At 35.3% G+C, this 13,601-nt stretch overlaps 3 protein-coding genes and 1 long non-coding RNA gene across 9 annotated transcripts; 2 read left to right on the top strand and 2 right to left on the bottom strand.

Annotated features, from left to right (window-relative positions):
• Positions 1 to 1,127: 1,127 nt before the first annotated feature.
• Positions 1,128 to 2,423, top strand: LOC116927382. The gene is made up of 3 exons (XM_032934394.2): positions 1,128 to 1,355; positions 1,418 to 1,786; positions 1,854 to 2,423. Exons 1-3 carry the CDS (start codon positions 1,226 to 1,228, stop codon positions 2,177 to 2,179), a joined length of 825 nt encoding a protein of 274 aa, XP_032790285.2. The 5' UTR covers positions 1,128 to 1,225; the 3' UTR covers positions 2,180 to 2,423.
• Positions 2,187 to 6,106, bottom strand: LOC116928586. Of its 4 annotated transcripts, XM_045175834.1 has the most exons (6): positions 5,606 to 6,106; positions 5,282 to 5,536; positions 4,870 to 5,204; positions 4,569 to 4,797; positions 2,814 to 4,496; positions 2,187 to 2,740 (listed from the first exon to the last, which is right to left on the bottom strand). In XM_045175834.1, exons 2-5 carry the CDS (start codon positions 5,318 to 5,320, stop codon positions 4,341 to 4,343), a joined length of 759 nt encoding a protein of 252 aa, XP_045031769.1. In that variant the 5' UTR covers positions 5,321 to 5,536; positions 5,606 to 6,106; the 3' UTR covers positions 2,187 to 2,740; positions 2,814 to 4,340. The 4 variants fall into 4 exon arrangements, with proteins under 4 accessions (XP_045031769.1, XP_045031766.1, XP_045031768.1 ...); XM_045175831.1 differs by having other exon boundaries at positions 4,870 to 5,536; XM_045175833.1 differs by having other exon boundaries at positions 2,187 to 2,736; positions 4,870 to 5,536.
• A 941-nt stretch (positions 6,107 to 7,047) lies between these two features.
• On the bottom strand, positions 7,048 to 8,975 carry LOC123474035. 3 transcript variants are annotated; one of them, XR_006648650.1, is made up of 4 exons: positions 8,870 to 8,975; positions 7,998 to 8,070; positions 7,677 to 7,929; positions 7,048 to 7,614 (listed from the first exon to the last, which is right to left on the bottom strand). It is a non-coding gene; the product is annotated as an uncharacterized LOC123474035 (long non-coding RNA). The 3 variants fall into 3 exon arrangements; XR_006648648.1 differs by lacking the exon at positions 8,870 to 8,975 and adding an exon at positions 8,122 to 8,199; XR_006648649.1 differs by lacking the exon at positions 8,870 to 8,975 and having other exon boundaries at positions 7,998 to 8,130.
• A 2,773-nt stretch (positions 8,976 to 11,748) lies between these two features.
• On the top strand, positions 11,749 to 13,592 carry LOC116927380 (dual specificity mitogen-activated protein kinase kinase 3). Its single transcript, XM_032934393.2, has 7 exons — positions 11,749 to 11,977; positions 12,038 to 12,264; positions 12,321 to 12,557; positions 12,623 to 12,802; positions 12,865 to 12,999; positions 13,059 to 13,141; positions 13,201 to 13,592. Exons 1-7 carry the CDS (start codon positions 11,968 to 11,970, stop codon positions 13,361 to 13,363), a joined length of 1,035 nt encoding a protein of 344 aa, XP_032790284.1. The 5' UTR covers positions 11,749 to 11,967; the 3' UTR covers positions 13,364 to 13,592.
• The last annotated feature ends 9 nt before the right edge of the window (positions 13,593 to 13,601 follow it).

The raw sequence follows: 13,601 nt of genomic DNA, 5'->3' as shown, positions 1-13,601 counted from the left end.
ATTAACAATCACTTGCTTGTGATCGTGTTACGCACCCGATTAGACAATCCGAGCAAAACCGACGGGGCACGGAGCAAAAAAGACAGTAACCATTAACCAGGTCGACCCACCCTGAAAACAAAATGACCTGCCAGATCACCAGAATCTGACCTGATCAACACGGGGCAGAGTCCTAATTACCCGCTTGCCCCATTTACCACCAAATAAAGAAATAAAAAATCAATGGGGAATAGGGCTCGGCCCAGATCTTGATCAAATCGGGGACACCGCAAAAACTAACGGAAAAAAGAAAAAAGAGGATCGAAGACGTTCGGTGATTTTTGTTTTTGGTGCTGTACGGTGCTAGAACTGTGCTGCACCGAAAGCACCGCTTCAGCCATGGGGGTGTTCTTATAAGTGACCTTGTCTTTTGATAGGTCAACCAGAATCACGTGACTAGGGTCACATTTTGTTCTTGTTGGCCGCAGGGCAACTGCCAATTTAGATCACTATTGATTAATAATCGGGGAAGGCACCGAGCATCGAAATCACCGCACCGATAAAGATCATCCCCGCACCGAATCGACTAAAAAGTTCCCCGATTGGCGCGGGGCCGAGCGCTAGTGGAGGTACCAGGGTCCAGGCTCCAGGCTCCAGGGGTCTATCTAGGGCTCAGCCCCGGTTCTTGAAAACCCGGGTTACCCGCGGATCGTCACCAAAAATAGTCGCCCATGGGCGATCCGGGTAGGCTGGACGGATTTGATGGGCAAACTGGGTATACCCACCGCCATCTTGGGAAATGGCGGCTTGCAAAGCCCCAAGTTAAATTAAAAGGGAGGGTAGCAAAAAAAATTTTTTGTGGCGGGAAATTCAAAGGTCATCACTTGATTTCAGGGAAAAACTCGGGTAATCGGGTAGAAAATCGGGGATAACCGGGTTTTGAACCCGGGTAATGGAAACGGTTTTCAAAATTGTGTTACCCACATGGTACCCGGGTAGGTAGTGGGCACAAAGTCTTAGGAACCGTTACCCACCGGATCCAATTTTTTTGCCGAGAAGACCTACCCATTCGCCAAAATACCTACCCATTCGACACGGGGCCGAGCCCTAGGTCTATCCTCTATCGTCTATGACTCTTCAATGATGCAACAATATGGCAACATCAAACTTCTGTTTACTATTTACCATGCTCTATGCTTCTTGCTTTTTTATAATGAAGTTGTAAGTGCCGATTTACTGTTAAAATATGGATATGCTGGAGAAGGATGAATTTTTGAAGGTATATCGCAGCATAAATGCCCAGTTGAGAAAAAAGTTCGTAGGATTTAGACAAGAAGTTCGTAGGCCGAATGTTATAGATGCAGTTGATGGCTTTGGTGAGATTTTATTTAACTTGAATTACCCCATTTTTTATGTATTTCCAATTTGTATTATGTAGAAAATTTGGGTCGGAAACAGCTTGATCTTGGATTTACCGAGTTAAGTGCGGCATGCAGACTTGCAGCTGCCCAGTTGGAACGATCTGTCAGTATTAATGCTGTTTCAAACAATGGAACAAGACAAGGGGTCGAGTACAATAATTTATATGTGGAATCAGCACGAACTTTCTGTTTCACCAACCAACAACTTGTCATATATGAATGCTATGAAGGGGCTATTGGCAGTACAAATGATACATGCTTGGCATGGTTTACTTCAATGGAAGCAGGGCAAACAGCTCTCTGTCTGAATGATTACCCAAATGCCATTAGCTTCTTCACTAAAGCTTTCAAATTATCTCAAAATGAAATAGAGAAAAACCTTTCTGGTATGTCAGCTTTTTGAACTGGGTGAGGGGATTGTCAGAAAAACTAATAGATAGCTCTGCATTTCAGGAGACTGTTTGATTTCATCCTTCATTCACCAGGGATCTTTCAGAGAAGCATTAAAAATTCTTGCTGCTATTAAACCAAACCAAGAGAATATGATAACACAAATTCTTTTAGCATTGAATCTCCAAAGGTGTGGAGACTTTCAACTGGACCAGATTCTACCTGCTACCATCCAGAATCCAGAAGACTGCATACAACCTCAGTCCCTGCAATATGCAATTGAGGCATTAAAATTAGGGGAATTGGATGAAACCTCAGCTCAAGAGATCTGGTCATACTTAAATCTTGATCAACAACAACTTCTGCTCTGCTTGTCAAATCTGATGTAACAGAAAATGCAAGCAGAATTCTATTGAAAGTCATACATTTACTTGTCATACAAAACTGTTGGTGGCAATGGTGGAAAATCACAATTCAAGTCGTACATGGTTTTCCTGGTCTCCAAATGTTTGGCTTTGTTATACTTGTCTTCAAGATCTTTGAGAGTCATATTTGGTCTGGTGTTGACAATACTCTGTTTGCTTTTGCGTTTCTGTGATTTTTCTGTGTCTTTTAAAACATTATTTACATGAACAGAATTGGATTTGGAACCATTTTTAGTAGACGAATTTTGAAGTAACAAATGTCCTCGGCCTTTGCCTCTGGCTGGCCTCTCGCTTGGAAAATCAGTCTGCAGTACCATCCCTTTAGGTAAAATGATTTGGTTGACAGGTAGTCTTGGTCGCCCTCGACCCCAAACTTGGAAGCATTCAGTGCTCTGGAAAGGCTTGTCATTTTCCCCAAAGTTGCAGATATCATTTAAATCATCAAGAGCATCCTCTGGAGATACCCAACGTTGTGAAGAGTCGTACGTTATTCTAGATTCCATCTGCAAAAATTACACGACCTATCTTGAATTAGAAAATGAACCATACTTTCAATTTTAAAGCATTTGCGAAAAGCACATATCTTTCCACTGTTTACCTTTGTCGCGCAGGAAAAAGTCGCAGTCTAACGTATGGATCTTCACTATGTTTACAACAATGGTTCCAACTAACGTGAAAGCTCGTCCAGGTAAATTACATTTCAATCCGACATCATGGTGTGTATAAGTAAATGTCAAAGATCTCCAACAGTGTACTATGAAGTAGGACGTCTGCTCTGATTGTATCTCAGAATCGCTCAGAATTCAGTAGTTTTGCAACACAGTCTTCACCCGTGAACGGATTCTGATCCAAGTACGTTATTCCATGAAAATGGATGCCGCGAGTGGTGACCAACGGATTCGTTTCCCTTCACTGATGGGCAAGTAATCGCGCCACCTTTCCTCCGTACATGTGAGTATAATAGTTCGAAGGCGCTCAGATTTGAATCCATTCACGGAAGTATAAAGTCATGTTTCCTTTTTTCAGAGTTTGAATGTTGAATTTCCGTTCACGGATTGTATTTCAATTTTCAGTGTAAAATTAGTATTACAAGTATTACAATGTTTACAGGATTTGTTTCCGTTTACGGATTGTTTACCTTATTTATACATGTGCCTAATTCTTAATTTTCATTAACCACTTAAAACTACTTAATTAATATTGATTGAATTGTTGTTTTATCCAACAGTTGGTTTTCTTTTGGATTAAAATGCTTTTATCGGAAGAGCTTAAGGCAATAAAACAGATTTGCAGTACAACAGTTTTACGTGTATTAATTAATATTTAAGTTTTGCATGATTAGCAACAAGAAATTTGAAGAACTGAATGACTGAACTGATAATTACTGAAATAATGCCATTTAGTGTTATTTATTTATATTGAATTAGAAATTATTAATAATCAATAATAGTTAAGTGATTTACGTTTAGTTTTCAATGGAAAAAGACGAAATTTTAACTGGCGCCAAAAAATGATGGCCGCTGTCGTGCTCTTTCACGATTGGTTCATACATATTTGCTGATTCCTAATCTAAAACTATGTTTAATGACGTTTTTCTAAGTGTCGTCGTGTTCCTCGTGATAAGAGGATCACGAAAAATACATTGTATATTAGTTTAAGTGAAGAAAATTATCCGAACGGTGTACGAAAAGTTGGGTGTGTATCTACGTCATCCCCCCTCCTCCTCCAAAGTTGGCAAAATTGAATAATTTATTGTATCCAAACGAAAGGTGCCATCATTATGAATTTTATGGCAAACGATAGCTCCCATTCCTTCTTATTCTTATCTACACTCCTTGACTTTGCGATTAATGTTCTCACGACCAATTTTTCCTAATGGATCAAATTATTATTAGCAACCAATTGACAGGTAAACACGGTGAATCAATTTAATGTTGTTAAACGTTATTGGAATATTTATTACAATCGTCAAATCAATCGGATTCAGCCAAAATGTCATCAAAAAATGTGGTTACATCATCGATAGGTAAACCTCAAGTTTTATGACAATAAGGTAAGAGTCACAATGTAAATAACGTGCGCAATTGAATAAAGAGGTGTCAATCAAAAATGGGCTTTTTACTAGTCAGTAGTCACACAGGTCGAATATCATTTCATAATTAATTGTAAGGGGACAAACATTAAAAAATATTACCTTGTCGCTTAATTTGTCTATGTCTATCTGTTCATATTTAACTTTTGCTAATTTCAAGCGCATGTCTTTTAGTTCAGCTTTCAGTTTCTACAATTAATGTTAATTTTATGTTAAGCCCTTACATATTTAATAGTTTTGTTTAATGTATGTTAAAACTACCATATTTTCTTCTTTTTTCTTCTTTAATTGAAACTTAAGTTGGGCTTCACGTTTGGCCTTTGCAACGATTTTTCGGGATAGTTGTTTCATGCTCAAAAATGTGTGGTTGATTTTGGTGTGCAGTTTAATTTTCTTGTGTCTGTTAAACTGCATTTGTAAAGCTTTCTTCAACATCTTGCAGAATTTGCAGTGCGTCATCTTGCCACATTCAGAAATTAGGAGGCTGCATCTAAATTAACAATTATAGTTATGGGTTTATATAATGCTAGTGATTAAATGTGACGTAAAAGAAAAAACATACTTATTCGATCTCCAAATTCCATGCAGCAGCTGACCATTTCGAACCAAGTTTTCTGTAGTTGGGTATTTTAAAGGATCGTGGACGATGCCAGGACATATTCTTGCATTGTGAAGATTTAACAAAACTTCTTCAATTTGTGCTAGTGATGTAAAAGTGTTGGTATTCTCTTCAATATCTGTAAGCTCTCGATTTATGATTGTTTTGGTGTAACAGCGTCTATTGAAATCAACGGAAAGCAATTTTTGAATTGCAACACTTTGTTTTTTTTCTTCAATGTTAAAGAAATTAAGCAATCCGTCTTCTAGGGATCCAATTCTCCAAGTTGTTGAGGGTAGCTTGATATTTCGAATGTCATTAGGTGAAAATGTTGAGTTTTCATTTTCCTTGACAGCCTCTAGAACTGACATATTACCTGTGACATTACACAAAGCTGCAACCTCAATGACTTCATTATTTATGTCTTCATAAACTGTAACAGGACCTTCTGTAGGTGTATCTTTTGTTTGTGTATTGCAAACTTTAGTCTTAGTAACAGCATTAGCTTTTACTTTTTTAACAGCACGTGTAATTTGAGAAGGGAAATGTCCATGATAATTGCTTATGTTACCAATTGGTTTTCTTGCGAGAGGTGGTTTTCTCTTTTTCACTGGATTCTCTTCGGTTGACACTAAAAACATTGTACACAGGTATTATGAAAAAAGTGAAATGTAAAACAATATAGATTCTTGTAACTTACCTGGAAAGATTTGTGGAAAAGCTCCACTTTTCAATTTCCACCTTTTCCATTCAACTCGATGGATTGAACCATTAATAACTGTTTCAGAATATTTGTTGATATCATGGTCTAGAAAGTGCTCATCACACACATATGATGAAATCTTTAACTCCTTTCCATTGTTTGGGATATTCTTTACCCATACGTTCCTCAATACCTCATCTTTTGGTGGTTGAAAAAAAACTACTTTTTTCGGGTTGTCATTTGCACGCTTGGCACAAATCTTTTTTTTCCCATTCTGACAGCCAATTATGAAGCAATATATCATCTCCACACTAGCATAAATTAGTATTCGTAAAGTGGTGTAAGGTAAAAATAATATGGTAAAAGTCTACTTTACCCGACCAAATTAACTTAACTAACATAACTTAACTTAACTATACTTAAGTAACTAAACGGGACCAAGCCCGAGCTATGCGAGGCAAAATAGGGGTTTTGGGTGGGTAAAGTAATGTAATAGTAAAGTAATAAAGTAAAATAGCAAACTAAAATAACTTAACTTAACTATACTTAAGTAACTAAGCGGGACCAAGCCCGAGCTATGCGAGGCAAAATAGGGGTTTTGGGTGGGTAAAGTAATGTAATAGTAAAGTAATTAAGTAAAATAGTAAAGTAAAGTAAAGTCATAAAGTAAAATAGTAAAGTAAAGTAAAGTAATAAAGTAAAATAGTAAAGTAAAGTAAAGTAATAAAGTAAAATAGAAAAGTAAAGTAAAATAATTAAGTTAAACACTCTAAATATTAAGTAAAATTAACACATTTAAGTTAAGTAAAAAGTAACATTTCTGCTAATCAGTAAGGTAAAGTAAATCTATTAAGTTACTAATAACTTTATAAAGTAATGTATAATTAAGTTAAGTAATTAAATTAGTCAAATAAATAATAAATAAAAAAAAATTACTCTAATAACACTACTCTATTACCAAAATATTAACAACGAACACTTAACTTTAAAAAAGTTATCCAATACACAGATGTATACACTACAAACTTTAAAAAATGAATGAAATACAAAGAATACAATATGTCGTCTGCTACATGAAATTATTCGTTATTGCATGTTATATTTTAAAATCTATATATATAAAATTTACACACAATAACTTCATTTTCAAATACTAAATTATAACTAAATTTATTTAAATAAATAACAAGCAAATAAATTCAATTAAGAATAATTCATAAAAACTAGCAATTACATAATAATACATATAAAGTCACAACACTGGAAAAACTATCTACTACTGTCATCTGATACAGATTCAAAAATTCAAAAATACAAATACAACTACAGTGGAGGCACTCTAAACATAGTCAAACAAACAAACAAATACAACTACAGACATGTAATCTACATTATTAATATTCTATTTTCTTTTCTAGGTGTTAGATACCTTTCAAGTATTGGTGGCTACTCAATTAGCTATGATGAGTTAACAGAATCTAGGGTTGCAAACACAAGTGTTTTCTGAGATTGTTTATAATTTGTCCAAAACAAGAAAGGTAAAACATAATAAATAATTCATTAGTTTAAATTGTATAAGTAATAAATACAAAATCAAATACGTATAACTGAGAACTATTTCATTAATAGATATACAACCATCAACATAATATCCACCATATAGATAATTACATTGTAGCCCATAGCAAAAAATTAAAAATTTAGTAGTGAAATCTACATTCATATTTGATTATACATTTCACAATTTTCACTTCATCAGTTGGCCTGTCATCTTTATCGGTTACAACAAACCCAATCCGTTTCACAACAGACATGCCATAGTAATTCTTTCTAAATATGGAGTGCATGCCATGAAGCTATTGTGTTGGGGCTATAATAAATTTTTAATTATACACTAATTACTATTTCTTACAATCACACACAAGTTCTCAATAACAAAGTGTTATAAAAAAACTTAGCTCCATTTGTGTTTAGCCCGCAGTTTGCCATGGATAGTATACCAGCACCTACAAATAATGAAACAATATAAATGAAGAATATGTGGTTCTATATTTATTCCGGAAATAACCTGTATTGTTTCATTCATCATGTAGTTCATCAAAGAAGTTCGCTCATATATAGTGAGATCACCACCTATTGCTTTTATAGTCAACACAATAAAACAATTATTTTGTCACCTTGAATCGTAACTCTCAGATGATGGGATGAAATTTTATGCCAGAATAACAATTCCAAAAAGCTGTGCAAAGTTTCTGCAGGTATTAGTGTCACGGTTCCAAAATAACTATATGAAAAGTTCTCCCATGCTGCAAAGATAACATCTGAATACCAAAACATGCATTATAAGATGATCATGTGAAATCTTAATCAGAGTTTAACAATAGTTTACCAACGTAGTTTGAAGTACTGAAAACGGTGTTGCCCAGAAGCAACAGGAATCGATGCCAACCTACAGAAAAAAACTATATTTAAGTTAGCAACATGGACAGGTAATTGAACATGGACCAAAATACCACTGTTAGTATTTTAATAAATTAAATCAAAGCATCCTTTGTGCACAGTAGTATGCATAGTATATTATGGAAAACACCCTGCGACGAGCATAAAATGCGGAACGAGGGCTGCAGAATACATTTGCATAGTTGGAACAACTAATATCATAGATCAATTTATAAATTTGTCAACATATTAATATTTTTTAAACAAAACAGTAATACCTTAAAGAGTATAGTATAACTCAACTCAAGTATAGTATAGTATAGTATAGTATAGTATAGTATAGTATAGTATGATGATGTAAAAAAATAGTATGTATAGTATAAAATAGTATGTATGAGTATAAAATGTCGTAATACTACTAAAGTAAATACTAGAATCACTTTATCAACTTAAAAACCAATTGAATAAACAGAATACTAAACATATAATAATAAATTTACATCCAACAACTAGATTTGAACCTAGATCCTTTTTCTTAATAATCCAATGCTATACCACTGAGCTAGCAGAGTAATGATTCCATTCAAATATTTTGCAATATCTATACACGTATTTAATCTATATTACCAATATTATATTGGCAACATTGCATTCCAACAGTTGGCAACATTGGAATTTACGCAGAACATTTATTCAGTTTACAAGTAGATACAGATCAGTTCAGTATACTTGCTTCTCTGAATTTAGTAAAAGTAAAGTAACAATAAAGTAAATTTGGTCGGGTAAAATAGACTTTATCCAATAATATAAAACAGAAGATACCTATTCACAATGCAATGAATGCATCACTTGACTGAAAGAAATAACTAACTGTGCTATTCACTTTAATATTCACTTAAGGCTTCGCACCCAATTTGGTTCTTCTCTCCGTATTGACTCAAGGTACAGCGTTTCACGATAGAAAAAAATATCAAGAAAACAAGGAGAAAATTGGATTTTTATAACGAAATTTTTATGCGTATATAAGGCTGGGCCAATACAGTTCAAATGAATAAGGGGATATAAAGAATTTTTGCTTATAATTAAGAAATAAAAATAAAACAATTGGCTATCTTAGTTTATTCACAAATCCCGGGTGTGTGAAGCATCTAATCAGTAGGGAAACGGAAAAATCCGCAAAAAAGTACGGCTTGCAGAGGCAGCGCCAACTTGCGGCAGGCACGAGCATGATTTTTGAGCATCCTCTCAGCAGGTATAGGCCGATCAGTCTTTCTATTCTTGGTCTGTGCCGATACCGATACAGCGTTGTATCTATAATTTTAGATACTCGATATCGATACGATCCGATTCTGATGTATCTGAATATCGGTTCAACGCCATCTAGCGGCGGAAATAAAAACTCGATAAGCGGCAATATATAGTATAATAGATATACTTATATCGCCGATTTATGATATAATAGATATACTTATATTGCCGATTTATGATGAATCCTCCTCTTCATCCTCCAGTATAGATATTTTAAACAAAACAACCTAGCAGAAATATTACATGCCCATTTCCTCGAAAATCTTAGGACTTGAACCATCGACTCCCGGTTAACTATCCGGTACCATACCACTGTACCACCACTACATGTTCAAGAAGTGGGAAGTAGGGACGACTGGACGAGATGAAGTTCAATATATCGATATGTATCGATACGAGGAGCAAACGGAAAATATTGAAAACAAAGAAAATCAAAAATAAAACCCATCTTCGGATTTGAACCCTAAATGTGCATGTTTCCAGTGGCAAATCTAAGAAATACTCCAGAATTTCTATATACTTTTGCAAAACAACACATAATTTTAATAAAACGTTCTGTTTCAATTTTAAAAATTTATTTTCGAAACTTCAAAACATTATTTAATTATGACATTCGCAAATTTATTAATAGATGTTTTCATTGCTTTTATTTAGAATTAGTATATATTTAGTACTATTAGTATTCTCTTCAAGAATTGAGCCCCGGACCACAATTCCACTCTCCTCTTACAAACCGATATGCCATTTTTACTAAAATTAATTTTACAAACTAAAAAAGACATGATTTTCGGTTTGTTGATAATTCCGATACGGAAAACCAAAACAAAATTCAGAAAGCAAAAAAATCAAAATGTACATTCTCGGATTTGAACTACGGGCATATGCAAACACAGTCCAAGATTATACCAACTAACCATGATAACGTTACATAATTTATAATGAGGTAGATCAAAATTTCATGAAGAATACCGATACCAATGATTCGAAATATATTTTTCAATTGCAATATTCATTTCAAAAAAGATTTTCCTTATGTTTCCTACTGACATCTCAAAATAAGCATGTTTATGGAATCGAACATCATACTACCAGTTTGCTGTGCACTACTGTACCACTGAACCATTTCCTACAAAAATCCATGCGGTAAACTACGAAAGACATGAATTGAGGTTTATCGATACATACCAATACATAAAAAAAAAAAAGAAAAAGCAAAAAAAAAAAATAACCGTATAAGTAAAAATTACTCCGTGTGAATAGAACCTACTACTTTCAACATTACAGATTATACCAACCACCCAGGTCGAATGTGTTATAGGCTACCTGGTTATAGAATATAAAAGCGAAGAAAATTATCTATACCGATATTTAAGAAAACAATGAGATCGAAAGATTGGTGTTTCTGTGAAGAGAAACTCTATGGAAAAATTCAATTACTTTATCAAAAGAACATTTAGTATTTGTATACATTCTACGGCGATACTAGAACACTGGACTAAGAATGACTGATTCATAGAGTTCAGAAGCGCTAGACCGTACCATTGAGCTAAACGGGTATTGCAATAACAACAATCCAAACGCACCATTTAAACCATCTACGATACCGATACACCGATACATCGACGATACGCCAATACTCCGATACGATATATCTAGTATCTATAGAATTTCGATGTATCCCCAACACTAGAATTCAGTGATTTTACAATAGGATAATGTTTCCATTTCTAGGGATGTTTTCCTTTTTAGGGAATAATGGTTTTTGGGGGACGGGTTGAGGAGATGAAGGAGAGGGGAAATGTTTCGGCGTTTCCCAAGGATTTTTCACCAAGGTCTGTGTGTGCCTAAACCCTAAAGTACGTTTTTCGACTAAAATGCGAAACTCAATGCAAAACCAAAGAACAAAAGTCTTTGTTTCGTGGTTTAAGCGCTTTCGACCTTTTCGAAAATATCCTAAACTGCGAAACATCGGAACGGGTCGCATCTCACAAGCTCGTTAGGAGAAGCACAGGATCGAAGGAAGCTTTCATTTTTTTCGCAATAAACATATGCAGCTTAGACAAATGAGCAGATAAGACTATGAGGACGAAAATAAATGAACTTTAAGTATCCAGGTATCCTGACGGCAATTCTTTTCATCGATGATTTTAGTTACTTAAAATGAAAAATTCTTTAGCAGTTTAGATTATTGGTTTCACACATCCGTTTTCGCAATTTAGGCTAACCTTAAGCGATTTTAGCCTTGCAGTTTATTCTCTAGAATCCGTTCCGCATTGAGCTTCACCTTTTAGTAGAAAAACGTTTCGTGTTTCGCTTTCGCGTTTTAGGGATACCCTCCACAGTGCGGGTACTCCGCGCGTTACCCAAAAGGGGCACCACCTATCTTTTTAAAAAGCAACCATGTATTCCGTTGTCGAATGCTGTTTTTGTGGAACCTCAGTTTTTAGTACTTCAGATTTTGCATGGTTTTTGCCTGCTGGATGCTGAAAGATTTGATGTGAAGACTGTTGAACTGTTCAATGTTATTTTGAGAGTATTTGTGAATCGTTGTTACTGAATTCACCCGTAAATAAGTTAATTTTTTTTACGTTCCAAAAGGAAAATCTCGAAAAATGATGGCTGGTGAATGGTTCTCTTTTGTTACCATTGTTTTAGTTGCACTAATATTATTTTCTATTTCAGGCAAAAGAGCAAAAAAACCATTACCCAAGTTTAGCATAGTGGCAGACACAACTCCACCAGTGACCCCTCCTAGAGATCTAGACAAACGTACCAATATAACTATTGGGGATAGAGTCTTTGAAGTAGAAGCAGATGACCTTGAGACCTTGGGACTTCTGGGCCAGGGAGCATATGGAATCGTAGAGAAGATGAAACATAAAAATACTGGAACAATAATGGCTGTTAAAGTAATGAAGCTCCTTTTCAGTCACATATTGCACTACATTGTGTTCTTTCTTTCTAGCGAATACCTGTGACTGTTAATACTCAGGAGCAAAAGAGGCTCTTGACAGATTTAGATGTTTCAATGAGAACATCTGATTGTCCATACACAGTGACATTTTATGGAGCTTTGTTTAGAGAAGGAGACGTTTGGATTTGCATGGAGTGTATGGATACGAGCCTTGACAAGTTTTATCTTAAAGCCTATGAGCATGGGAGGAGTTTAGAGGAAGATGTCCTTGGAGAAATTGCATTTGCGGTATGCACAAAATTCAATCTTTTAAATTGTTTTGTTTTTCAACACTATTGTGATTTTTGGGTTAGGTTGTATCTGCATTGCATTATCTTCACAGCCAACTGAAAGTAATTCACAGGGATGTAAAACCATGTAATATGTTAGTTGACAGGAAAGGGAGAGTTAAAATTTGCGACTTTGGCATATCTGGTTATTTGGTTAATTCTATTGCCAAGACCATCGATGCCGGTTGCAAGCCATATATGGCGGTAAGCACAGCCATTATTGCTTTGCTCTTGATACCACTTAAAGCACGTTTCGTTTTCTCTAGCCCGAGAGGATCGATCCAACCGGAAGCCCCGATAAATACGATGTCCGTTCCGATGTTTGGTCCCTAGGAATTTCACTAGTGGAGTTAGCAACAGGAAAATTCCCCTACAGTCCATGGAGAACACCGTTTGATCAGGCATTTTGCGTAGTTTGCAATTCTATGGATTTCAAAGCCATAACTTTCTTTGAACACAGGTAAAACAAGTAGTTGTTGGTGACCCACCGCGCTTGCCGTCTGGTCGGTTTTCTCCTGAATTTGAAGATTTTGTTTCTAAATGGTAAATTTTTAACAAATTGTTCCGATATTTCAAGTATTCTTCAAATATATTCTTATCAGTTTAAGGAAAAACTATTCGGAAAGACCAAACTACCGACAGTTATTGGAACACCCATTCTTGGTACGCCATGCACAGCGGAAAACGGATGTGTCCTCGTTTTTCGCAGAAGTGCTCGACCTTCCCAGCGAGGAGCTCAAGACAAACAAGAAAACGACCATTTAAAATCTCCCCTACAAAAAAAAGTCCAATTGTTGTTAAACGTTCTCAATAAAGCCATCCCGCATCCTCCATCCAACATAATAATTATAGAATATTATTCTACCTAAAAATTCATCGTTCCCATTTTAACATACACCAAATCGTTTGCATTTAGATAAAAGTGGCTGTGACCTTGCATCGTTTGTTACCATCCGCCAAAGCGAGATGTAAATACAAATCCAGCGTTATGAAACGTGTGCAT

Source organism: Daphnia magna, linkage group LG7 (genome assembly GCF_020631705.1).
Source record: "Daphnia magna isolate NIES linkage group LG7, ASM2063170v1.1, whole genome shotgun sequence".
In the NCBI taxonomy this organism is placed as follows: domain Eukaryota; kingdom Metazoa; phylum Arthropoda; class Branchiopoda; order Diplostraca; family Daphniidae; genus Daphnia; species Daphnia magna.
Note: the sequence above shows the minus strand (reverse complement) of the source record. Positions and strands in the feature narration are given on the sequence as shown.

Coding starts and splice junctions, on each gene's coding strand:
- LOC116927382 (XM_032934394.2), top strand. CDS start 1,226: ATGGATATGCTGGAGAAGGATGAATTTTTGAAGGTATATCGCAGCATA. Junction 1,356..1,417: donor AGATGCAGTTGATGGCTTTG/GTGAGATTTTAT, acceptor TGTATTATGTAG/AAAATTTGGGTCGGAAACAG. Junction 1,787..1,853: donor AATAGAGAAAAACCTTTCTG/GTATGTCAGCTT, acceptor TCTGCATTTCAG/GAGACTGTTTGATTTCATCC.
- LOC116928586 (XM_045175831.1), bottom strand. CDS start 5,912: ATGATATATTGCTTCATAATTGGCTGTCAGAATGGGAAAAAAAAGATT. Junction 4,798..4,869: donor GGAATTTGGAGATCGAATAA/GTATGTTTTTTC, acceptor TTGTTAATTTAG/ATGCAGCCTCCTAATTTCTG. Junction 4,497..4,568: donor AGAAAAAAGAAGAAAATATG/GTAGTTTTAACA, acceptor CATTAATTGTAG/AAACTGAAAGCTGAACTAAA.
- LOC116927380 (XM_032934393.2), top strand. Junction 12,265..12,320: donor GAACAATAATGGCTGTTAAA/GTAATGAAGCTC, acceptor CTTTCTTTCTAG/CGAATACCTGTGACTGTTAA. Junction 13,142..13,200: donor GAAGATTTTGTTTCTAAATG/GTAAATTTTTAA, acceptor TATTCTTATCAG/TTTAAGGAAAAACTATTCGG.